The 26,522-nt window shown below is 44.2% G+C and overlaps 1 protein-coding gene across 1 annotated transcript; it reads left to right on the forward strand.

Annotated features, from left to right (window-relative positions):
- Window positions 1-18,012: 18,012 nt before the first annotated feature.
- On the forward strand, window positions 18,013-26,053 carry LOC100821045 (OBERON-like protein). Its single transcript, XM_003577263.4, has 3 exons — window positions 18,013-18,207; window positions 18,812-20,003; window positions 25,186-26,053. Exons 2-3 carry the CDS (start codon window positions 18,830-18,832, stop codon window positions 25,824-25,826), a joined length of 1,815 nt encoding a protein of 604 aa, XP_003577311.1. The 5' UTR covers window positions 18,013-18,207; window positions 18,812-18,829; the 3' UTR covers window positions 25,827-26,053.
- Window positions 26,054-26,522: the final 469 nt, after the last annotated feature.

The following is a 26,522-nucleotide window of genomic DNA, read 5'->3' on the forward strand; positions in this document are numbered from 1 at the left end:
TCCAAAACCCTCTGCAATTATCTCTCCACGACGGTCTCACTGAGGCATAGGGTGGAACAAATTTCCATAGTAACACAAATGCTTGGTAAGAACACAGCTTGTCACAGCTCGATCACGTGAGGACAAGGGGGGTTATATGTGCTCAAAGAGATGTCATTCGGGAGGTCGGCGATGCCCAGACCACTGCTTTCTGCTACCGGTTAATTATTATTTTCCAAATTCTTAAGTTTTCATATTCTTTATGATTCTATAGTACATGACATCGTTTTCCCCCTTTTTTATGTATGTATGTTTCATTGTTGTTGCGGTCCAGAGGCGCCCCGGAGAAAGTGTGACCTACATTTATTATTGTGATCTAAAGTTGTATTGAGAAGAAATGAGACTTACATTTATTACATTTATTGTTGCGATCTAAAGGCAGCTAAGAATTGAAAGTGAGACTTCTATCCTAATTTTTAGAAATAGTTGGACTTGTTGGGATCGCAAGGGAAGCCTATCCCCAATCCCTGCTATCCTGCCGATCAAGGCTTGACCGTGGGAAACTAGAAGATTATGATTCCCCAAAACAGGTGAGATTTTCCATTTGATTATGGGCTCCATTAGATTAAACAACTTCTATAGGTTCAGAGATTAAACAAATTAAATAGTTCGTAAGGATCAACCTGCTATACATTCCAACAATAGAACAAGATATAAAATGGAATCTACCTTAGAAATTAATCCACGTGTCTACACAATGCATTCTACACATTATGGGTCAGTGAATTGGATATCATTGGGGAGCGGTTTCAGGAACGCAAGAACTTGTTGCAGTCCTTGATGGTCTCGTTGGTTGTCACAGCTCGAACGCAAGAATTTCAGGATGGAGACACATTTGCATAGGTAATACCAATGCTCAGTAAGAACATTGGTTGTCACAGCTCGAACACGTGAGGATGAGATGGCCAATATGTGCCTAGGGATGTCATTCAGGAGGCCGGAGATGCCAATACCACCGCTTTCGTCTACTAGTTAATTATTATTTTCCAATTTAAAATGGTTTTATATCGTTTACCATTTGATAGTACAAGACCTCTTTTTTCATGTATGTATGTTTCAATATTTTTGCGGTCTAAATGCTCCCCGGGAAAAAGTTGGACCCACATTTATTATTATGGTCTAAAGGCGTCTTCACGACTGCAACGTCACCAGTGGCGGGTCAAAATCGCCCTTAGTGGCGGGTGGCCGACCCGCCACTAATCCTGCGCCACCGGTGGTATAGACCTCCAGTGGCGGGTTTCGAGACAGCCACTGGTGGTGGGTGGGAACCAGTGGCGGTTCAACTACCCGCCACCGGTGTGGTACCAAGGGAGGCCCATACAAGATACCAGTTGAAGCACTGCTGGTGGGGAGCGTCGGCTAGGGTTCCTTGTCAGCCTCTGCTCTAAGCGCAAGATACCGTCCGGGTCTTCTGTTTTTGGCTCGGAGCAAGAAAAAAGAGATGAAACGTTTACATTTAGGATGACGAGGTGGGTAAATAACTTGAATTTGGCAAGGAAAAGCGACCAATAGTACCTTCGGACCTACTTTAAGAATTGTACTACCGAAAGCAGTTTGCTTTTTTGTTTTTTACTGCCCGAGCTGAGCCAGCAAAAACGGCTCGCCAGCACTTCAGGCCGAGCCATGCTCGGCTCGACGGCGGCCAGCTCGGACCGACCGGGCTCAGTCTGGCTCGTAACCACACCATGACAGAAACCCTAAAGGTCTGATAATGAGATCTTTGGGTCTGAATCTCTTCATAGTGGAATTCGAGTTGGAGGCAGATCGAGTTCGTGCGCTGAAGGGAAGCCCTTCGAGACTAGGTAAGCATGGGATTCTCCTAAAATTCTTTGACCGTCGGATGTGGTCTTTGATGAGCTCCACATATTTGGGTGTGGGTTATGAAACTTCGTTTTGAGTTGATGAACATGGAAAGGGGCACTGCGTTAGCTTCCATGGTGTGGAAGGTACGTGGAAAAGTTGGAGGTAGATGACAAGGGTAGAGCTTGGGGAGATTATCTCAGGCTCGTGTGACAATTGATGTACAACACTTCCATTAATTGATGATATTTTGTTTTAGTGTTCTCGACGAGGAAAAAGGAGACTATTCAAGATGACCTTATGTATGAACACCTGCCCATGTACTGCTTCTCCTGTGCCCTGTTGGATTACTCGTTGCTGGTATGTCCAACTCCCGGTACCTTTGACAAAGATGGAAAGCTGTCATATTCTAGAGAAAGAATTTTTGTTCCATAGAAGAGGAAGAATGATGTTGGTTCGTCTACTGAGCACTCTGGGTCCAGTTGGAGCTTTTGGAGAATGACCATGGCTCAGGTTCACGCGCCGCGAGGCGAAGAAGGGAACTATACTGATACTCATGGGGATGTCAACTCTCCTGCTAGGAAGAAGGGTCATGATCTAAAAGCGCCGTGCGGAAGTTGAAAATTATGAACCCCCAAAAAACAGGTGAGATTTTCCATTTGATTATGGCCTCCATTAATTAGATTCAAAACTTTCTATAGGTTCATAGTTTAAACAAATTAAATAGTTTGTAAAGAACAACCTGCCATCCATTTTAACAACATAGTAAGATATCAAATGAAATATTCTTAGAAATTAATCCATGTGTCCACATATGATGCATTATACACATTATAGGTAAGTGAATTGGATGTCACAAACTTTGATTGGGGTGTGGTAGCGGGCACAAAAGAACTTCTGTAGTACACGATATCGTTTTCCCGTGTTTTTCATGTATATGTTTCATTATTGTTGCGGTCTAAAGGTGCCGCGGGAAAAAGTGTGACATACATTTATAATTGTGGTCTAAAAATGTATGTACTGAGAAAAAGTGAGACTTACATTCATTGTCACGATCTAAAGAACTTGTTGCAGTCATTGACGTTCTCACTGATGCATAGGGTGGAAAATTTCCATAGGCAACACAAATGTTTGGTAAGGACAAAGGTTGTCACAGCTCGATCACATGAGGACAAGAAGAATAATATGTGCTTTGGGATGTCATCAGGAGGTCGGAGATGCCAACACCACTACTTTCTGCTACCTGCAGTTAATTATTATTTTCCAAAATCTTACGTTTTCATATCCTTTAGGATTCAGTAGTACACATGACATTGTTTTCCCGTGTATTTCATGTATGTAAGTATGTTTCATTATTGTTATGGTCTCAGGGTTCCTCGGGCAAAAAGTGTGACCTACATTTATTACTGTGGTCTAAAGGTGTATTGAGAAAAAGTGAGACTTATAGTTATTGTCACGATCTAAAGGCGTCCTGAGAATTGGCAGTTAAACATATATTCTAATATAAAAACGAAAATGAAACACATGTCTTCTTTTGTTCGCTTTTTCAAAATGTGGGGAAGTAGAAATTGAGCTATTAAACAAGTTAGTTATGTAGAACACAGACGTACCAGTCCACAGAAATCAGCATCAACAAAGGCACAAACCACTCATTGGGTATGAATGTGTGAATTGGTGATACAAAAAATAAGTAAAACATGATCAATGATCTATTGTTTAATAGCATGAGGCGTTAGTGGAATTTAGACATGATAGCCTTCACATTAATGTCGAAAACAATCATTTCCAAGTCCTCCATTGCAGGAAAACTTGAGAAATAAATAGTATGATATTTCAATTAAGCAACCATCGTTGAGTGCTTGGAAGGCTTGATCCTAATTCTTTAAATAGAAAAATCAGCTTCCCACAAGATAGTGAGACTAAGGGTGCGTTTGGTTCTCTGCTAAGGAAAAGCAAGAAACGTGTTTGGTTGGAGCAATTGCTTTTGATTTTGTAATGACCTAAATGACTGTCTATATGCGAATTGATCGTCGATGATCTTTTCTTTGATTGTGACGGTGAAGAGAAATGTCATGTTTCTAACGATGCCTATGTTTACATAACAAATAAAGAGTGATGTTCTAAATATTGTTACACAAAATATATATGTTTCACATGATAATGAATGACACCAACATAGCTAGCTAAACTACCTCGCTATGTTGGCTAGGGTTCCCGGTCAGCCTCTGCTCGATGCAGAAGATAACGGCGGGTCTTCTCTTTTTTGGCTCGGGCAGGGAAAAAGAGATGAAACGTTTTAATTTAGGATGGCAAGGTGGGTAAATAACTTGATGTGTTGGCAAGGAAAAGCAACCAAAAGTACTTCCGGATCTACTTTGAGAATTGTACTACCGAAAGCAGTCTGCTTTTTGCTGCCCGAACCGAGCCGGCAAATAGCTCGCCTGCACTTCAGGCCCTGGCTTGGCTCACCGGCGGCCAGGTCAGACCGAACCAGCCTCGTGTCCACCCTTACGGAAACCCTAAAGGTCTGATCTTGAGATCTTTGGTTCCGAATCTCTTCATACGAATTTGAGTTGAAGGCTGATCGAGTACGTGTGATGAAGGGAGGCCCTTCGAGACTGGGTAAGCATGCAATTCTCCTAAAATTATTTGACCCTCGGATATCCTCAGATGTGGTCTTTGATATAGGAGTTCAACATTTGGGTGCGGATTATGAAACTTGGCCTGGTTTTGAGTTGATGAACGTGGAAGGGGCATGCACTGTGTTAGCTTCCATGGTGGGGAAGGTGGAAAAGTGAGGTAGCTGATATGAGGACAAGAAGGATAATATGTGCTCAGGGATGTCATCGGGAGGTCCAAGATGCCAACATGCACCACTGCTTTCTGCTACCAGTTAATTACTATTTTTCAAATTCTTATGTTTTCAAATCCTTTAGGATTCTATAGTATATGACATTGTTTTACCATGTTTTTCATCTAAGAATGTTTCATTATAGTTGTGGTCTCCAGGTTCCCCGGGAAAAAAGTGTGACCTACATTTGTTATGGTGGTCTAAAGGTTTATCAAGAAAAAGTGGGACTTACATTTATTTATTTTCACCATCTATAGGCATCCTGAGAATTGGTGCAGTGCAGGCTGGGGATGAGCGACGCCGGAGTTGGAGCACCGCGGCACTGCCGGTGAGGAGCGCCGGCAAGACTTCTCGATCAGCCTCTGCTCGATGCGCAAGATACTGGTTGGGTCTTCTGTTTTTGGTTCGGGGCAGGGAAAAAGAGATGAAACGTTTTCATTGAGGATGTGAAGGAAGCTCTGGAGTTCGTGGACTGGGTAATTTAGAAGTTTGCATCATTGTATGACCTATTTATTTTACTAGACTTATGTATTATGCATGCATATGTTTTTTCATGTTGTTTCAGCAAAATGACGTTAATATGATTGTTACACCAGATCAGGATATGTGCCCGCGACCGTCACTATCACCCGCTTGGCCTATAAATACATCCCTCCTCCTTTCCTCCGCCCCGCTTCCGCATCCCGGCAGCGCCCGGAGGACCCCTTTTGCTCCTTCCTCCTCACATAGCTATCTAGTCTTTTCTCCACAGAAAAAAAAAACCACAAAGCCCTACGCTCCATGCGTACGACGCGATGTTAGTGACTACTGTATGGCAGAGATGAATGGCTATGACTTGCTTAAAAAAAATGTGTGTTTGCTATTTAGCAAATTTATTTTATAAGATGCTAGCTACCTATCTCAATCTAAAACCATTCATTCTGAATCATTTCTATCTCTATTGAGTGAATTTCAACTCATTTCTAAATAGCATTATATGATATGTTGCTCTTCTGTGACATATGTTTGCTATTTTCTGCTGTCTTTTGGTTCTATCATAAATTATTTGCCGAATTACATAACTATCTAGCCTGTTAGAATTTCTTGTGCCTATGCAATTGCTAGTGTTACTTTCTCTACATCTTTCCGTGGAAAATGACTGATACATAAAAAGAAAGAACGAAAAAGAGTGTAGTCTGTTGATGTTCATTTCCCTAGGAATCTTAAGTAAAGCAACAAATCTCCGTTTTCTTAATTTGTTTCTGCATTCATCGCTATTGTCCCATTGCTTCCTGAGAACCTATCATCCAAGCAGGCCAAGCTTGGTCCTACTCCTTGTTTTGCAAATGTTCCGCGTTGTCCATCAATTGGTGCAAGTTCTTTCAACTGGACTATATCATGTCATGTTCTAAATCTTGCTGTCCTGTTCACTACAAAACCCACAGCAGTAAAAATAATGGTTGCCAGCATCTAAAAATAATATCATGACCTGCACCGGCGGCGGGGTTGGATCTGCACAGGCGGCGTGCGGGATAGCTCTTCAATGGCGCTGCCACCTCTTTCTCTCTCTTTCTCTGTTCTCTGTCTCCAGTCGCGACCCGAGGAGGAGTGAGGAGTGAGGAGTTAGGAGTGGCCTCCGATCCTAACCCTAATCCCCGCGACCCGCCCGAAATTTCCCCTCCCTGCCCCACTCTAAAATTTCCCTCCACCCACGCACCAGCCGCTTTTTCCAAAACACACCGTTTCCTACTGTTTTTGTCATTTGTTACTCATATCTCATGAATCACAGATGCATCTCACTGTTTTTATCACTGGGATACTCAAATCTCATGTTTCTTTCTATTTTTGTTACTCAAGTTTAGGGATCCTTCGAACAGAGAACTAGACATTAGTTAATCATATATAAGTTTAGGGAGCCTTCGTTGCCCTCCCTGGCGAGCGCGAGGCGCTCCCCCACCTGCAACCCGATATGCTCCGTCCAGATCAGGAAAGAAGAAACCCCCCAAAAGTAGTCCCAGAAAGATAAAGACCAGGAAAATACCGTTCCTGGATCCCCAAAGATGAAATCTTCTCAGCGTAACGCGCAAAGTCTCATCTGCCCGGGGGCCGGGAGGAAGGGGAGGGGGAGGGAGAAGAGCGCGGCATGTGCAGTAGAGGAGCTACTAGAGCGATAGGTTGCGAGAAACAGAGCACATGCCCACTAGGGGCAAATGCACCGCGGTCCTCATATTATTCGCGAGTTGTAAATTAGTCCTATTTCTTAAGATATAAGTTTTATTTTCGTCCCTTTGTTATTGGGCACGTGTCAAATTTGTTCCTCAATTTATTTTCAATGCGAACTTAGTCCCTCAATTTACAATACCAGGCAAATTTTGTCCTCGGACCGGTTTAGAATGGTGCTGCATACGTGGCAATCAAACCAGTATGTAGTCTGTCACGCATGGTCAAAACCGTTTGACCACTCTAACCCAATCGAAAGACGAGATTAGCCCGGTATTGTAAGTTGAGCGACAAAGTTCGAACCGAAAATAAGTTGAGAGACGAAAAAGGCATGTTTTTAATAAGTACTATAAATTGTGCACCGTTGGTCCAAAACTCGTTCCGGAGTGGCATAGTCAGCCTCGGCCCGGAGAATTCCTGCGGTGAGTAGTTGGCAAAATATGCGAAGAAAAAACACCTTATAACCTAGCCGGGCTCACATCCTCCTTCCTCCTGCATTGCTGCTTATTTTTTTTCTCCCCTCGCTCTTGTATCTCCTGCGGCCTGTTGGGTCACTCGTTGCTGGTATGTCCAACTCCCGGTACTCTTGACAAGGATGGAAAGCTGTCATATTCTGGAGAAAGACTTTGTGTTCCTTAGAAGAGGAAGAATGACGTTGGTTTGTCTACTGAGCACCGTCCAGTAGGAGCTTTTGGAGTGGAAATGAATGTGGCTCAGGTTCACGCCCCACGAGGCGAAGGGAACTAATGATACTCATGGGATGTCAACTCTCCTGCTAAAAATATGGGTCGTGATCTAAAGGCGTCGTGGGAAAGCAGAAGATTATGAACTGCCAAAATAGGTCGGATTTCCATTTGATTATGGCCTCCATTAGATTCAAACACTTCTATAGGTTCATAGATTAAACAAATTAAATAGTTAGTAAAGAACAACCAGCCATCCATTTAATGAAATAGTAAGATATCAAATGAAATATACCTTTGAAATTACTCCATGTGTCCACACACGATGCATTCTACACATTATAGGTAAGTGAATTGGTTATCACAAACATTGATTAGGGTGTGTTAGCGGGTACACAAGAACTTCTATAGTACAAGACATCGTTTCCCCATGTTTTTCATGTATGCATCCAAGCAGGCCAAGCTTGGTCCTACTCCTGGTTTTCCAAATGTTTCGCGTTGTCCATCAATTGGTGCAAGTTCTTTCAACTGGACTAAATCACGTCATGTTCTAAATATTGCTGTCCTGTTCACTAAAAAACCCACAGCAGTAAAAATAATGGTTGCCAACATCTAAAAATAATATCATGACCTGCACCGGCGGCGGGGTTGGATCTGCACAGGCGGCGTGCGGGATAGCTCTTCAATGGCGCCGCCGCCTCTTTCTCTCTCTTTCTTTGTTCTCTGTCTCCAGTTGCGACCCGAGGAGGAGTGAGGAGTGGCCTCCGATCCTAACCCTCATCCCCGCGACCCGCCCGAAATTTCCCCTCCCTGTCCCACCCAATAATTTCCCTCCGCCCACGCACCAGCCGCTTTTTCCAAAATGACATTAATATGATTGTTACGCCAAATCAGGATATGTGCCGCGACCGTCATTATCACCCGCTCAGCCTATAAATACATCCCTCCTCCTTTCCTCCGCCCCCGCTTCCGCATCCTGGCAGCACCCGGAGGACCCCTTTTGCTCCTTCCTCCTCACGTAGCTCTCTAGTCTTTTCTCCACAGAAAAAATACCCACAAAGCCCTACGCTCCGCGCATACGACGCGATGTTAGTGACTACTGTATGGCAGAGATGAATGGCTATGACTTGCTTAAAAAAAATATGTGTTTGCTATTTAGCAAATTTATTTTATAAGATGCTAGCTACCTATCTCAATCTAAAACCATTGCATTCTGAATCATTTCTATCTCTATTGAGTGAATTTCAACTCATTTCTAAATAGCGTTATATGATATGTTGCTCTTATGTGACATATGTTTGCTATTTTCTGCTGTCTTTTGGTTCTATCATAAATTATTTGCCGAATTACATAACTATCCAGCCTGTTAGAATTTCTTGTGCCTATGCAATTGCTAGTGTTACTTTCTCTACATCTTTCTGTGGAAAATGACTGATACATAAAAAGAAAGAACGAAAAAGAGTGTAATCTGTTGATGTTCATTTCCCTAGGAATCTTAAGTAAAGCAACAAATCTCCGTTTTCTTAATTTGTTTCTGCATTCATGGCTAGTGTCCCATTGCTTCCTGAGAACCTATCATCCTAGCAGGCCAAGCTTTGTCCTACTCCTGGTTTTGCAAATGTTCCGCATGGTCCATCAATTGGTGCAAGTTCTTTCAACTGGACTAAATCGTGTCATGTTCGAAATCTTGCTGTCATGGTTACTACAAAACCCAGAGCAGCAAAAATAATGGTTGCCAGCATCTAAAAATAATATCATGACCTGCACCGGCGGCAGGGTTGGATCTGCATAGGCAGCGCGCGGGATAGCTCTTCCATGGCGCCGCCGTCTCTCTGTCTCTCTTTCTCTCTCTGTTCTCTGTCTCTAGTCGCGACCCGAGGAGTGAGTAAGGAGTTAGTAGTGGCATCCGATCCTAACCCTAATCTGGCGAGGAAATGGATACCTCAATAGCACTATTATACATCCCCAGATTTGGTAATTTTACACAAACCACAAATCAAATGAATCTTTACACAAAAATGTACAAATATGTAGTAAACATCTATACTAAAACTGCAAAAAAAATCAGATTTTTTTGAAACTTCAAAACATGTTTTTTCATGACGTTTGAAATATAGGGAGCACTGGATCTCAGGAGCCAAATGGGGTTTCCGGAGGGAGTGGTATGTTTGATAAATGTTGGAAACACAAACTACTCACTCCCTTCCCATGATCCCATTTCGTAAGAATTTTTACACTTTTATTGTGTGTCTTTTCCCATATTAGATGTTAGTTTAGGAAGGACAACTAGGAATTAAAACAAGGAATCAAGCCTTGAAACGTGATCCCACTCCCTTTCGCCTTCAGCAAGTAAAGCACCTATCATTTCAATCATCTTCTCAATAGGAGACATATCAGTACTCAAGAGATAGAGAGACAGGTGGCGACGAGGATGCCGATGACGGCGGGCGCAGTCCACCAGCACGCCGCCGTTTCCTCCAACTCAATTTCCCTACTTCCCTGTTAAGGGAGAGAGATCGGAGTCGTATGTGTGATAAATGTTGGAAACACATACGACTCCGTCCTTCACTTTTTTGTGTGTTTTTCCCAAATTAGATGTCAGTTTAAGAAGGACGACTAGGAATTAAAACAATGAATCAACCCTTGAAACGTGATCCCATTTCCTAAGAAGTTTTACACATGGTTCCTTGGTAATCTCTAGCTACTTTCATCAGTAAAACCACTAAGAAGTGCATCAGGTGTTGAAATGCCTACTTCATCTGCACACGGTACTAGTGGTGGCATGAAGGTCAAAGAGTGAATTGCTTGGTAATTTTTTCTTGGTTGGGCGACTGGAGGAAGATTGAAAATTTGGCTGTAGGCCAATCTTATTTGCAGCTAATGGAAACGGTACTTCAGGTAGATGCTTCATTGTTTCTATTACAATGTCAGCCATGATGTCTGACTCTACTGATGATTTGAGAATATCAAGAGATTCAGCTCCTCTTTCGCCTTCAGCAAGTAAAGCACCTATCATTTCGATCATCTTCTCAACAGGAGACACATCAGTAGTCAAGAGATAGAGAGACAGGTGGCGACGAGGATGCCGATGACGGTGGACGCAGTCCACCAGCACGCCGCCGTTTTCCTCCAACTCAATTTCCCTACTTCCCTGTTAAGGGAGAGAGATCGGAGTCGTATGTGTGATAAATGTTGGAAACACATACGACTCCGTCCTTCACTTTTTTGTGTGTTTTTCCCAAATTAGATGTCAGTTTAAGAAGGACGACTAGGAATTAAAACAATGAATCAACCCTTGAAACGTGATCCCATTTCCTAAGAAGTTTTACACATGGTTCCTTGGTAATCTCTAGCTACTTTCATCAGTAAAACCACTAAGAAGTGCATCAGGTGTTGAAATGCCTACTTCATCTGCACACGGTACTAGTGGTGGCATGAAGGTCAAAGAGTGTGAATTGCTTGGTAATTTTTTCTCGGTTGAAAATTTGGTTGTAGGCCATTCTTATTTGGAGCTAATGGAAATGGTACTTCAAGTAAATGCTTCATTGTTTCTATTACAATGTCAGCCATGACGACTGACTCTACTGACGATATGAGAATATTAAGGGATTCAGCTCCTCTTTCGCCTTCAGCAACTAAAGCACCTATCATTTCGATCATCTTCTCAACAGGAGACACATCAGTACTCAAGAGATAGAGAGACAGGTGGCGACGAGGATGCCGCTGACGGCGGGCGTAGTCCACCAGCACGCCGCCGTCTCCTCCAACTCAATTTCCCTACTTCCCTGTTAAGGGAGAGGGATCGGAGTGGTATGTGTGATAAATGTTGGAAACACATACTACTCCGTCCCTTCACTTTCTTTTGTGTTTTTCCCAAATTAGATGTCAGGTTAAGAAGGACGACTAGGAATTAAAACAATGAATCAACCCTTGAAACGTGATCCCATTTCCTAAGCAGTTTTACACATGGTTCCTTGGTAATCTCTAGCTAGTTTGATAAGTAAAACCACTAAGAAGTGCATCAGGTGTTGAAATGCCTACTTCATCCGTAGACGGCGCTAGTGGTGGCATGAAGGTCAAAGAGTGTGAATTGCCTGGTAATTTTTTCTCGTTTGGGTGGCTGGTGGAAGATTGAAAATTTGGTCGTAGGCCATTCTTATTTGTAGATAATGGAAACGGAACTTCAGGTAGATGCTTCATTGTTTCTATTACAATGTCAGCCATGACGTCTGACTCTACTGATGATTTGAGAATATCAAGGGATTCAACTCCTCTTTCGCCTTCAGCAAGTAAAGCACCTATCATTTCGATCATCTTCTCAACAGGAGACACATCAGTACTAGAGAGATAGAGAGACAGGTGGCGATGAGGATGCCAATGACGGCGGGCACAGTCCTCCAGCACGCCGTCGTCTCCTCCAACTCAATTTCCCTACTTCCCTGTTAAGGGAGAGGGATCGGAGTGGTATGTCTGATAAATGTTGAAAACACATACTACTCCGTCCCTTCACTTTTTTGTGTGTGTTTCCCAAATTAGATGTCAGCTTAAGAAGGACAACTAGGAATTAAAACAATGAATCAACCCTTGAAACGTGATCCCATTACGTAAGAAGTTTTACACATGGTTTCTTGGTAATCTCTAGCTAGTTTGATCAGTAAAACTAGTAAGAAGGGCATCAGGTGTTGAAATGCCTACTTCATCTACGGATGGTGCTGGTGGTGGCATGAAGGTCAAAGAGTGTGAATTGCCTGGTAATTTTTTCTCGGTTGGGCGGCCAGAGGAAGGAAAATTTGGTTGTAGGCCATTCTTATTTCTAGATAATCTAACGGAACTTCAGGTAGATGCTTCATTGCTTCTATTACAATGTCAGCCATGACGTCTGACTCTACTGATGATTTGAGAATATCAAGGGATTCAACTCCTCTTTCGCCTTCAGCAAGTAATGCACCTATCATTTCGATCATCTTCTCAACAAGAGACACATCCGTACTAGAGATATAGAGAGACAGGTAGCAACGAGGACGCCGATGACGGCGGGCACAGTGCTCCGCACGCTGCCGTCTCCTCCAACTCAATTTCCCTACTTCCCTGTTAAGGGAGAGGGATCGGAGTGGTCTGTGTGATAAATGTTGGAAACACATACTACTTTGTCCCTTCACTTTTTGTGTGTTTTTCCCAAATTAGATGTCAGCTTAAGAAGGACAACTAGGAACTAAAACAATGAATCAACCCTTGAAACGTGATCCCATTACGTAAGCAGTTTTACACATGGTTCCTTGGTAATCTCTAGCTAGTGTGATCAGTAAAACCATGCCTACTTCATCTACAGATGGTGCTGGTGGCGGCATGAAGGTCAAAGAGTGTGAATTGCCTGGCAATTGTTTCTCGGTTGGGGGACTAGAGGAAGATTGAAAATTTAGTGGCAGGCCGTTCTTATTTGTAGCTAATGGAAACGGAACTTCAGGTAGATGCTTCATTGTGTCTATTAAAATGTCAACTATGACGTCTGACTCGACTGATGATATGAGAATATCAAGGGATTCAGCTCCTCTTTCACCTTCAGCAAGTAAAGCACCTATCATTTCAATCATCTTCTCAACAGGATACACATCAGTACTCAAGAGAGGTGGGGGATAAGAGGAATGACCCACATTGGCATCATTTTCATTAGTTAGAATGGTATTGACATTGCTGTTGTAGCCTGTGGAGTTCTCTTATCTGCATTTCTTTTCTTATAATAGTTACTCCCTCCGATCCATAATAAGTGTCTCATACACCATCCGATCCATAATAAGTGTCTCATGCATACACCCTCCGATCCATAATAAGTGTCTCAGATTTTGTATGAGACACTTATTATGAATCGGAGGAAGTAGAATGGTATTGACACTGCTGTTGTAGCATGTGGAGTTCTTTGTGATCTACATTTCTTTACATGTATCCCATTTAGATATACATTTCTTTAGCAGAGCATTTGAATGACAAAAGTGTAGGCTGTTACTTTTTCTAACAATGGATCACTGGAGTATTGCAATCTATACACACCTGCAATGGATCACTGGAGTATTGAAACTTCAAAACATGATTTTCATGATGCTTGAACTATAGGGATCACTGGATCTCGGGAGCCAAAAATCCATATTCCCACTCCCTCTCCCTTAACATGGAAGTAGGGAAATTGAGTTGGAGGAGACGGCAGCATGCTGGTGGACTGCGCCAGCCATCATCGGCATCCTCGTCGCCACCTTGCCTCTCTGTCTCTTCCCCTCCCCCCCCCCCCCCCGAACACCTGCCTCACCTCCCGCGTCAACACCGCCCGAGAACGAACAATATGGCATCACCGGAGGGCGCAGCCTCGGTGTTCGTCCTCTTGCTCGTTTCCGCATTGGTGGGGTCAGACCACCGCTGCCTGAAGGCCAGCGAGAGGTGCTGTCGGGAGGGAGGGAGGGTTCTTGGACGGAGGGTGGGGAGAAAGGCGATGGACACGCCCATCGACGAGGAGGACAGTCAATTTCATGGTCACCAACGGGGGGCTAGGGATACATGAAGACGATGGCCCCTAGAAGCCACGCCGCGAGGCCGAATCAGCTACACATGCTTCTGCTTCGATAAAAAAATATCTTCCTCCGAATCCCCTTCGTGCGGGATTTGTTCGGCAGTTCGGCCAGTTTTGCCCTTTTACCACCAAATACTACTCCTAGTATTGATAGATCTCAGCCCTTAGATCTGCTCAATGAAAGATCTATATTCATTCGTCCCTGTCGTAAAAGACCTCATTGAAGTACATGACAGTCTCACTGATGCATATAACGCATAAAAATAATTCAATAGGTAGCGCCAATGCTTAGAAAGAACACTTGTTCTCAGAGCCTCGTGCGTGGGCCACAAAGATAATATGTGTTCAAACATGTGACTCGGGAGGTTGGAGATGACAATACCGTTGCTTTCTTCTGCCGGTTTATTCTTGTTTTCTGACATCTTGTATTTTCACATCCAGAACTTCATAGGACATGATATATTTTTCCTTATGTTTAAAACTACTTATGAAATGGGATCATGGGAAGGGAGGGAGCAGTATGTGTTTCCAACATTTATCACGCATACCACTCCCTCTCCCATAACGGAGAAGTAGGGAGTATGATTTAGATGTATTTCCATTTGATTACGGTCTCCATTAGATTCAACCACTTATATAGGTCCATGGATTAAACAAATTGTTATTTTCCAAATTCTTATGTTTTCATATCCTTTCGGATTCCATATTACATGACGTCTTTTTCCCATGTGTTTATTATTATGGTCTAAATGCTCCCAAGGGAAAAGTGGGATTTATATTTATTATTATGGTCTAAAGGCGTCTTGAAAAAAAAAGTGGGACTTACATTTATTGTGATCTAGAGGTGTCATGAGAACTGAAAGTCTACTTATATTCTAATATGAAAATACAAAAATAGAACACATGTCTTCTTTTGTTTGCATTTGCAAAATGTGGGAAAGTAGAAAATTTAGCAACAGAACAGGTGACATATACGAGGAACGCATACAAGTCCACAGACATCAGTAGACACGAACCACTCCTCCTCGGTTCGATTATCGCCACATCCTCAACGCCCCCACCCCCCCTTTTCATGCTTACCATTGATCTTGAATGGACTAAGAGTAGTATCTTGCAAGCACATCAACATTATATTCATCATTTGTCGGGCTCTTCTAAGGATTAACTCATCGGCCGCCACCTCCTTTGCGCTTCCTCTACCCCGTGTGCCCTTCCTCTCCCCTGTGTATGTGCATCCCACTCCCAACACTCCATAGCTCTAGTCCTGGTATGCCACCACGTGAAAGACGCGACAATGAGCCGTCTCTTCGTGAAGCGAAGTTTCGCCTGATCGTGCTCTTCGGTGCCGCACTCTAGATGATTACGGCCAAGCAAACCCACAAGTCGCACAGAACATATGCATCTTCTCGTGCATAACTTTTAAAGCTTGTAGTTCTCCAGCTTTGAGATCTTTGGCTTAGTAAATCTTGCAACCAGCTTTCAAACATCAATCCGCACCCTAGCCCGGATAAAACTCCCACTGCTGCTTGAGCTCTCGACCACTGAAGTTGTGCCCAACCCTTGCTCCCTAACTGCATTAGAACTTTCTCTCATCTAAACCCAACGGGGACTCAGTGGAGTTGTATAATAAATGGCAATTGGTTCTGAACAGAATTGACTCTGAGCTTCAATTCGAAAAACCATCATACTCTATGTGAAGCGCATGTTTGCATAAAAAGTTGTCTTATGCGTAAAGATCGTTCCAACTACCATCCATGCACTTGTCCTTCTCTTTGAGCTCCGCCAGATCTGGGGATGTAAGTGAGATCTCACTTAAGCCCCATTTCTAGTTCATTCATGATTTGGTAGTTCAAAATTTGAACTGAAATTGAGAAACTAAACTAGAAATGGGATATTGGTAGGATCCCACTTGACACCCTAGCCAGATCCTCTTCCAGTTGAAAGTCATCAAATTCATCTTAATTCTTGTTCTCCCAACTCTCCCTCATCATGCTCCCATAGATGCATGTGGATGATATGGTGGGTGAGGATGATGATGTGAATCTTCATGATTTCCAGCTTAGGCTCGCTCCCACTGGCGAGGATGGGGATGAGACGTCGTTCAGGGTCATATGTTGGGTGAACTACGCCAGCAAGATGGTCACAATTGTCTTCTCTTCTGCCACCGGACAATGGTGTATCGCTGCTTCCCCAGCTTGAATAAAGTTGGAATGGGATAATGCACTCTTTTAAGTAGACATGTGGCAGCTTTTACTGGAGACGACACTGTGCTTGTGATGGACACGTGGACCATGGAGTTCTCCACTGTCAACATCCTCACCAGCGACCATATGCAGCTTATGAATCTGCCTCAACAGAGCGAGTGCACGTCTTCCATTGTTGTGCCTACAAAAGGAGCAGCCATTGGGATGTTCACTGTGGTTAAGGATTGTAGTCCAGATGGCTCATTTGATCTCTATCACACCACTCCGCAGAATAACGATGGCTCTTGTCACCTAAAAATTGTTATACCGTTGCCTCGTGGATTTTGCTACTCTACTGTTGGTGCAACCGAGGGATTCGTGTTCCTTCGAGGCATTCGAGATCCAAGGAACACGAATCCCTCTGTTGCAGCAACGGTAGAATAGCAAAATCCACGAGGCAACGTCATAACATTTTTTAGGTGACAAGAGCCAACGTCATTCTCCGAGTGGTATGATATAGATCAAATGAGCCATTTGGACTGCAATCCTTAACCACAGTGAACATATCAATGGCTCCTTCTTTAGGCACAACAATGGAAGACGTGCACTCCCTCTGTTGAGGCAGATTCATAAGCTGCATATGGTCGCTGGTGAGGATGTTGAGAGTGGAGAACTCCATGGTCCGTGTGTCCATCACAAGCATAGTGTCGTCCAATCGTGCCGTCCAGTAAAAGCTGCCACAGGTGTACTTAAAAGTGTGCATTATCCCATTCCAACTTGACTTAATTACTATGCCAAGTGAACTCGAGATGGGGGAAGCAGCGATACACCATTGCCCAGTGGCGGAAGAGAAGACAATTGTGACCATCTTGTTGTCGTAGTTCACCCAGCATATGACCCTGAACGACATCTCATCCTCATCCTCGATAGTGGGAGCGAGCCTAAGCTGGAAATCATGAAGATTCGCATCATCATCCTCACCCAGCATATCATCCACGGGCATCTGTGGGAGCATGATGGGGGAGAGTCGGGAGTACAAGAATTAAGATGAATTCTTGTACCCCACCCTTCTGCCCCGCCAGATCTCCTCTTCTCTTCACACGCCGCCACCACCAAAATGATTGTAGTACCTATGGAGGAACTACACGCGCTCGTCTGAATCACAACCCCACTAGAAGACCAGACGTGAAGAAGGCAAATCTTACTGCCGGAAGAAACAGCCGAGCGCTAGAGAACCCTATGCATGCAGTGCAGTGCAGGGGATGAGAAAAGTTGGTCAATTTTAGTCAAAAAAAATTAACTAGAGTTTGGAACGAGGCATTGACTTGCCAAAAAAATGATTTCCAATAAACAAAATTCTGGTACTGCAACAAAATTCGGTCACTGTCCAAACATACCCTGCAACTTTTTCTGTGTGCCAACAAAGCGTTTGTCTGCCTGGGCTGCCGGACTCCGCTCTAAATGGGCCACTGGCTGGGAGGTCATGAACGCGCAGTTTTCGTATGGGCACTTGAACCGAGGCCGGTCAACGTATCTCTAGCAGTACGCCTTCCAAACATTAGGCCGGATCTGCTTGATTCCGTAGCGGCGTAGCCCGGCCCGACTCGCGCCGTGTTGGGCCGGATCTGGGCTCCAATCTGGAGGCGAGCTTCGTTTTTTCTCTAAAAAAAAATCTCCTCCGTTCTCAAAAAAACAAAAAAAAAATCTCCTCCTTTCTCCAAAGGTCAACTTCCGAACTACCCCGGCGGACCGGTGGCGGGTCTCTCCGCTCATCTCTGTCCCCGTGCTCATCTCATAGTCAACGCGACGGCGGGAGCCGAAGCCCTGGCCGCCGCCGGAGATTCGTTGCCCGGGCCGTCTCTCTGAGCGCGTAGATCGCCCCGTCATCGCGCCAAGGTGAGCTCTTTGACCCCGGGGCTTGCTCTGTAGGGTTATTGGGGTCTGTGGGATCTAGGGTTGGCCAGAGCTTCGCGTCCGGTGTGGAATGATCGAGGTCGGTTTGGTGCGGCGTGGTGGACTGGGGTTCTTCCGGCTTCCGTTTTAATCCATCTTTTGACGGATGAAATGGGGGAGAAGTTTTTGCCTAGGTTTTGACGGATGAAATGGGGGGAAAGTTTGTACCTAGGTTTTCTGTTTGCAGCTTGGACCTGGGGATGTTAGGGAAGAAATTATGATGCTGATCTGTGTCGAGACGTTGTTTGGTGGTCAATAACTTGAGATCTCTGGAGCAATTCTGGAAGTATACGCAGGAAATGGAACGTCTTTGTTTTTTTTTTCAATCGGGGAGCTTAGGGATGAAATTACATGGCTGTTCTGTGTAGGGATTTTGTTTTGGCAACTAAGATTGTGGGTGAAATTTGGGTAATAAATGCAGCAAATCGTCCCACGTGTTTTTGGGCACGCTTGAAGACACGATATAGGTTTTGCTATTATTTTTGTATGCGAACTGACGTTTCAAATGCTAAATCTGTTGACTGACGGCGATTATTGTCGCTTGCAGGTTTCGGTAGGTTTTTGGATGGGAACCTCATCGGGTGCGAATTTCCATCAACAACTTCCACAGGGGATGCCACCCCCGCGACACAACGGAGGTGCCCCGAGCCAGCAGACGTACCTCTCTCTGGCCTCTCTGGAGCAGGTTGGTTCGCCGGACATGCAGGACCCTGCGTCGAATTCTGGTTCGCCGGGCCATGACTCTGCCACTGAGAGTGCCAGTTCACGGGAGACCTGGCCTGTGGAGCCAAGCAAGAGCGGTGGTCCTGCTACTGCTGCGGCAGCTGCTAGAATAGTGGATAAAGATAAGGAGGTGGCTACCAAAGATGTCGCTGAGCGGCAAGTCATCCGTAGGATCCCAAGTACTGGTAGAGTGACTCTCAGGGAGGTTGCTCGGGACAGAGTTGACCTGGTTGCTGAGAAAATGAAGGTTATGCCAGAGGAGCTGTTGGATGACATCAAGACTGAGCTCCGATCAATTCTTGAAGGAAGTGGTGGTCCTCAGCATATTGAGGAGTTCTTGTACCTGCAGAAGCTCGTCCAGGGTAGAGTGGATTTGACACCAACCATGCTTCTGATGGCACACCATGTGCAGCTGGAGATCCTTGTTTCCATCAAGACTGGAATCCAGGCATTTTTGCATCCAAGTGTTAACATACCCCTGGGCCATCTCGCTGAGGTTTTCTTGTACAGGAGGTGCCGGAACATTGCCTGTCAGAGTGCTCTCCCTGCCGAAGAGTGTAGGTGCAATATATGTGGCAACAGGAATGGTTTTTGCAACCTCTGCATGTGTGTGATATGCAATAAGTTTGATTTTGAAGTCAATACTTGCCGCTGGATCGGGTGTGATTCCTGCTCTCACTGGACTCACACCGATTGCGCAATCCGTGATGGGCAGATTGGGACCGGACAGAAGATTAAGAATGGAATTGGCCATGCAGAGATGCTTTTTCGGTGCCAAGCCTGCCAGAGGACATCTGAGTTGTTGGGCTGGGTTAGGGACGTGTTCCAACAATGTGCTCCTGGCTGGGATAGGGATGCTTTATTACGAGAACTTGAGTATGTTCGTAAGATTTTCCGCTTAAGTGAGGATTCAAAAGGGAGGAATTTGTTCAGGAGATCTGCTGATCTGATTGAAAGATTAAGGAGTGGTACTGCTCAATCAATGAGTCCCAGAGCGCTTCTGCAGGCACTCCAAGGTAAATGCACTTCATTAACTAACCATACTTTTACATGGTGCATTTTGTCTACTCATTTTATCATGCCAAGCTAAATCAAGCTTCTCTCGGTGCCTGTTTTCACCTTTTGACTATGCTAGGGGTACTGATACTTTTCTTATTTGCAGCTTGGTACTGTAGAACTATTAGTTGTTTGAATACATATTTCGATCTTCGGGATTCAACTCATTTTAGTGTTTCTTGTTGGGCTTGGGATCTTGCCATAGCTCCATACACTGCAGGGCACCCCCTTGAACACATCATTTTGACAATTACTAGGTACTGTGGCGTGCCAACTGGCTCGCCATACGGACTACTTCAGGGTGTTGCATCGAATTAATATGAAGTTAGGAAGTGGTGAATAGTGCCCCAATTACGAGTCGAACGACTAATCTAGACTAGTCGCGCGACTATTCTATTCGACGGTCGGTTCCTATTTCCCTGAGTCGACGAGTCTAGACTAGTCCACATGTTTGAGTCGATCGACTATAGGTTTAGGTTTTGGGCTTTTGGCTGGGTAAGGCACGGTCGGGAAGGGAACCCTCTCTATTTCAGTCTCTCCCTGGCCATTGGAAACAACTGGCACAGCCTTAGGTTCTTCATCCACTTCCAGTGCCTTCAAATTTGTTATACATTGCCATGTACTGTATAGTATATACTAGGTATTTCGTACAAGCTACTGCTGAAGTACATGTCGACTAGTCTAGACTAGTCTATAAGTCGGTACCCCGACGACTCGGCTCGACTCTTCGACTCATAAATCATGGAATAGTGTGAGCCTAGTTAACTCGTAGTAAGAGTTACAAACTACATTATGCCCTGGCACTGAGTGTTGTTGGTTTGATATGTGTAAATCAGAAGAGAAAGGAGATAGATAGTAAGTGTTGTTGGCAAGGATTTAAAGATAGAAAAGATGACAACGAAGAAACAGAGAACACTATGTTTGGAGCATCCAACCGCGTAGGAACACCATTGGAAACTGTATGGAGGATATGTAGCACACAACTAAATTGTTCATAGGGAAAATTGTAGTCTGCGCTTATGCCTACCCACTTCTTCCAATCATGTGAAGAACAAGAAACAATACTGGAATATTACCGAAATAGGTTATCTAATAGGCTGGGAACATACATCTATAATAAAGGAGCAAATAAGAAGGAGAAGAATGACAAGAATACCTCCACAAGGAAGAAACCATATGGTCCAGCGTAAGGAAACACCAGCAGAGCACCAAAGAGAGGCTCCTGGGACAAAATCACCAAATAAATAAGGCCATGTTATTTTATGAATCATAGCTCTTCCAATTGCTTGATTCAATAGTTCGTTATAAATCAGGGTGAACAGCAATCGTTTAAAGATCAACAGTTAAAGAAGAAATGGAAGACTAAGGTAAATAGAACACAACTAAATTGTTCATAGGGAAAATTCTAGTCTGCACTTATGCCTACCCACTTCTTCCAATCATGTGAAGAACAAGAAGCAATACTGGAATATTATTGAAATAGGTTATCTAATAGGCTGGGAACATACATCTATAATAAAGGAGCAAATAAGAAGGAGAAGAATGACCTCCACAAGGAAGAAACCATATGGTCCAGCGTAAGGAAACACCAGCAGAGCACCAAAGAGAGGCTCCTGGGACAAAATCACAAAATAAATAAGGCCATGTTATTTTGTGAATCATAGCTCTTCCAATTGCTTGATTCAATAGTTTGTTATAAATCAGGGTGAACAGCAATCGTTTAAAGATCAACAGTTAAAGAAGAAATGGAAGACTAAGGGTAAACAGAACACAACTAAATTGTTCATAGGGAAAATTCTAGTCTGCGCTTCTGCCTACCCACTTCTTCCAATCATGTGAAGAACAAGAAACAATACTGGAATATTACCGAAATAGGTTATCTAATAGGCTGGGAACATACATCTATAATAAAGGAGCAAATAAGAAGGAGAAGAATGACAAGAATACCTCCACAAGGAAGAAACCATATGGTCCAGCGTAAGGAAACACCAGCAGAGCACCAAAGAGAGGTTCCTGGGACAAAATCACAAAATAAATAAGGCCATGTTATTTTGTGAATCATAGCTCTTCCAATTGCTTGATTCAATAGTTCGTTATAAATCAGTGTGAACAGCAATCGTTTAAAGATCAACGGTTAAAGAAAAAACGGAAGACTAAGGGTAAATAGAAGTTAGGTCAATCACTTTTTCTGTATTCCTTCCTTAGTTTGTGCGTCACAGATGCCATTTCATGACAAACAATTTAGCTCAGAATGAATGAATGGCAGATAACCAATTGACCACCACAGAAGTACATAGCTTAAGCATGCGAAGGTCCTTCTGTTACATATTTACGCATAGGTTAAAACAGGCTTAGGAAGGTAAAATGGGTGACTACCTTACCATGAACTGGTAGAGCAGTAGTAATGGTAGAGCAGAAAATCGGTGGATGAAAGGATGGCATGGCAGCACGGCTAGGTAACCTCAGTAGTCAGTACAAATGCTAAAACCTGCAAATGAAAAGAGGATAAACTAAACCCATAGAAATTGTATGGAGGAACTAAAAGAGTACAGTGAGCTCACCTGGAGCTGGGGCATCGAGGGGCACCTGCAAGGAACGAAATGGGGGCAGAAAAGCACAAATCTTGTTTAAGGCCGAGATGGTTCTGGACCTGGAGATGGAGAAATTAAGAGTAGCAAAATCCGTTAGTATTTCTAGAATTTCTCGATGAAAGGCCTAGAAAAATCTAGAGCTGAGGAGGATGAACTACCTGCGGACGGAGGGTCAACTCCGCTCCTTGAGATGGTTCCTGACTTGGAGAAATCAAGGGTAGCAAAATCCATTAATATTCTTCAAATTTCTCGATAAAAGGAGGATGAACTACCTGAATAAATTTAGATCTGAGCAGGTCGGTGGTAGACAAAGCGGACGGAGGGTGAACTCCGCTCCCTGAGATGGTTCATGACCTCTAGAAATCAAGGATAGCAAAATCCGTTAATATTCTTAAAATTTCTTGATAAAAGGCACGGAAAAAGCTAGAGCTGAGGATGAACTACCTGAAAAAGTTAGATCTGAGGAGGTTGGTGGTACTGCCTCCGCCAATTCGAAGCTGGCGCTGCTGTCCTGCTGGTGAAGCAATCCTCCTGTTCGTCCTCCCCTGCCCTCACACCGCCGACCCCAAAACTTGACTCCGCGCCAGACATGGTTTTTGAGTCACCTTGACTCAACTTGGCGACTCAAAAACGACGGCGTCAGAACCTCCTTCAACAGAATCCCTTCCTACAACTCTGCCGAGGGAAGGGGAAGAAAGGGGGAGCATATCAGGGTGCTGGGATGGAGATGAGGCGACAGTAAATCAAGCACTACAGGAGGGCGAGGAGGGGAGGAACACGATGCCTGGAGGCCAGAGCTGGCAACGCGAGGGGTAGTTTGGAGGTACAGAAGAGAGTTTGGGATGGAGGGGTGGCGGCGCGGAGAAGGGGTGGGAGACGAGGTGTGTGGAAGGATTTAGGGTTTGCGGCAGCCCTTGACAGTGGGATTGGTGTGTGGGGAGCAACCACAGCCTTCCTTTCTCACCTAAAAAAAATCCAACGCTCCACGATAGATCTAAGGAACGAACGGCCCAGAAGCTTGGGATGCAAGAGAGTTAGGGACAGAGGGGTGGCGGCGGGGAGAAGGGGCGGGAGACGAGGTGTGTGGAAGGATTTAGGGATTGCGGCATGCTTGACAGTGGGATTGGTGTGTGGGGAGCAACCACAGCCTTCCTTTTTCACCTAAAATAATCCAACGCTCCAGGATAAATCTAAGGAAACGAACGGCCCAGAAGCTTGGAATGCCAGTTTTGAACGATTGTGTCTGAGCTGGAGATGCAGAGCCCCTGTATGGCCAGTGCTTCATGCACGGGTGACTTTTAGTAAATTGAATTCCGCAAATTGATAGGCATCCTCTGAACAAATACCCCAATGCCTTTGAACTAAAAAATAGTTGGAGTAAACTCTTCTTAGAGCTACCAAAAGAGTGAAAGCTGAAGTATTCCACCATCATGACTCTCCAGGGATATTAACATGTATTTTGTAGAAAAGGCATATCAACAACATTAAATGTATTCAAATACACATTCTCTTTTTCTGTTGTTTAGCGTGCAAGAAGTACAGCTGGTTGGGTAATAGTGCCTGCTCCCATCCAGCTCATATCTACTCATCTGTTGTCTGAGGCAACCAAAATATATGATGCACTCTATGGTTGCTGAATTGATAATAATTTCCATAGAAGTCATCATCACACTTGTTTGTAATGTGCATACCATTTTAAGATGAGAAAAACTCATTTATAGTTGGTGAATTCATTATCATTTGAAGTCAAAATGATTTGGTTTCTAAAAAACTGATTTCTGTGTTGTGCAGTCGGATTGGTTCTCTTCTGTGATTCTTTTTTTGGCAAGTCGTTGTTGGTCTGATTAAATACAGTTTTGATGTCAAAAGCTATGTTTGTAGTTTGCATATAACTATCATTTGATTCTGTTGATCATACAAATGTATAGCTAGAGGTCTCCATGTTTTTAGTGTACCAATGAGCCCAAGAGACGAGTCCATGTTCGATACTGGTCTTTGTTCCAACTAGCACAACTCCTGTGTGATGATGCTCCTGTCTAAACAAAAAAAAATGCTATACATGTTTGAGAATAGTTCTGTACTAGTACTACATATCACTTTGTTCCAGCTAGCACAACATCCATGCAGTGCTCCGGGTGAAACAAAAAAAAATGCAATCCTGTATAAAGATGATGTTGTACTATCATTTGCTGTCTCAGACCAACTAGTTCGTAAGTAGTCACACTTAAATGTTTCAGTCTAATCAAATGGGGTGTGGTGAGAAGGTGACAGACCTTTGCCACACCTGTTGAGATCTCTATAACCTTAAAGATACATAATATTCTCAGTTTTTGTGAGTTTGTGTTTCTGCATGATTCATAACTTGTTAGTCGTACTTTTGGGGCATGAAAAATCAGCATATGGTAATTTATACGCAATTAGCAGTACAAAAACTTGAAGGTCAAGGCATTATTTTAATGCATTTATCTGCCTTCTGCCTATCTAATCTGTAATTCTGAACCTGTATTTCCTTCCGAGAACTTGAACCTGACGTATTAACTATATTCCCCAGAGCTTGAGATGGATTTCCCGAAGATCTCCGAAAATGAAGAATTGGGGCGCCTGATCTCTCCCCATGAGGCTTGCAATAGAATCGCTGAGGTTGTCCAAGAGGCCGTCAGAAAGATGGAGTTAGTTGCTGAAGAGAAGTTGCGGATGGTCAAGAAGGCCCGGCATGCGGTGGAGTCCTGCGACCGTGAGCTGGAGGAGAAGGCAAGGGAGGCACGAGAGATCCAGGCGGAGCGGGTGCGGAAGCAGCAGCAGGTGGTGGAGCTTGAGAGCATTGTCCGGCTGAAGAGCGCGGAGGCCGAGATGTTCCAGCTCAAGGCGAACGAGGCTCGCCAGGAGGCCGAGCAGCTGCTGAGCATCGCACAGGCCAAGTCGGAGAAGGCGGAGCAGGACTACGCAAGCATGTACCTCAAGCGCCGCCTGGAGGAGGCTGAGGCGGAGAAGCAGTACATCTTTGAGAAGATCAGGCTGCAGGAGACCCAAAGGCCAGTGCCACCGCCTCCTCAGGCGAGCAGCAGCCGGGCTGCCTCCGGGGCTGCCCCTGGCGAGCAATCGCAGATGATGATGCTGTCCAAGATTCAGGACCTGCTGAAGAACGTCCGCAGCATGCCATCCGGCAAGTCGGACGGGCAGCTGTCGAAATAGGCAGCCGCTGCTGCATCTGATTAGTAGGGTGGTGCTGTTGTCATAGTTACTGCAAAGGTAAAGCCGTTAAATCTGGAATGTTTATCGTAATCTCTGAACTTTAGTGACTGCTCGGTCTGATCATGTATGCATCCTTGTAAGTTGTAACCAAACTGTGTCCTAGATATACTGAACTGGATCGTTGTAAAATTTACAGTTGTTCCGGTATAAACTTGGTTTCATTAACTTGTCTTGCTGGTGGCTGCTGACTCTCCCTTCATCAAGCAGATGACGTTGGAAGCGCGGATCTGTGACCAGGAATCCCATGGATTCTTTGCTTATTCTGGTTTAAACATTTTGAAATTTCAATTTGCATGATAGCTTCACAATCTGGGTAATACAAAAGAGAAGCTGAATTTAAAGTTTCAACATTGAAAATCTATATCAATATATTAAATTGGAGTTGGTGGTGATGCTACGGGCGTCGCAGTTGCGGTACGTCACCTCACCGAAATTATGTCCAATATGCTATCTAATACCCTAGGTCTTGAAGCCGTCCGTCTTCGTCCATCCTCAGCGCAAGCCCCCTCCTCTTGATCTCCCGCACGACACGAGTGCAAGCTCCCGGCCTCCTCAGTCCCCACACGAAAATTATTTCGTAGTAACGCACGGACATTCTGCTAGTTATTAGAAAAACTCAGATCCTTAGGGGAAGAA

Source organism: Brachypodium distachyon, chromosome 4 (assembly GCF_000005505.3).
Source record: "Brachypodium distachyon strain Bd21 chromosome 4, Brachypodium_distachyon_v3.0, whole genome shotgun sequence".
NCBI lineage: Eukaryota > Viridiplantae > Streptophyta > Magnoliopsida > Poales > Poaceae > Brachypodium > Brachypodium distachyon.

Excerpts from the sequence above, each read along its gene's own strand:
- LOC100821045 (XM_003577263.4), top strand. The coding sequence starts at position 18,830 with ATGGGAACCTCATCGGGTGCGAATTTCCATCAACAACTTCCACAGGGG. Across the intron at positions 20,004-25,185 it reads GCTTCTGCAGGCACTCCAAG|AGCTTGAGATGGATTTCCCG; the intron begins GTAAATGCACTT and ends TATATTCCCCAG.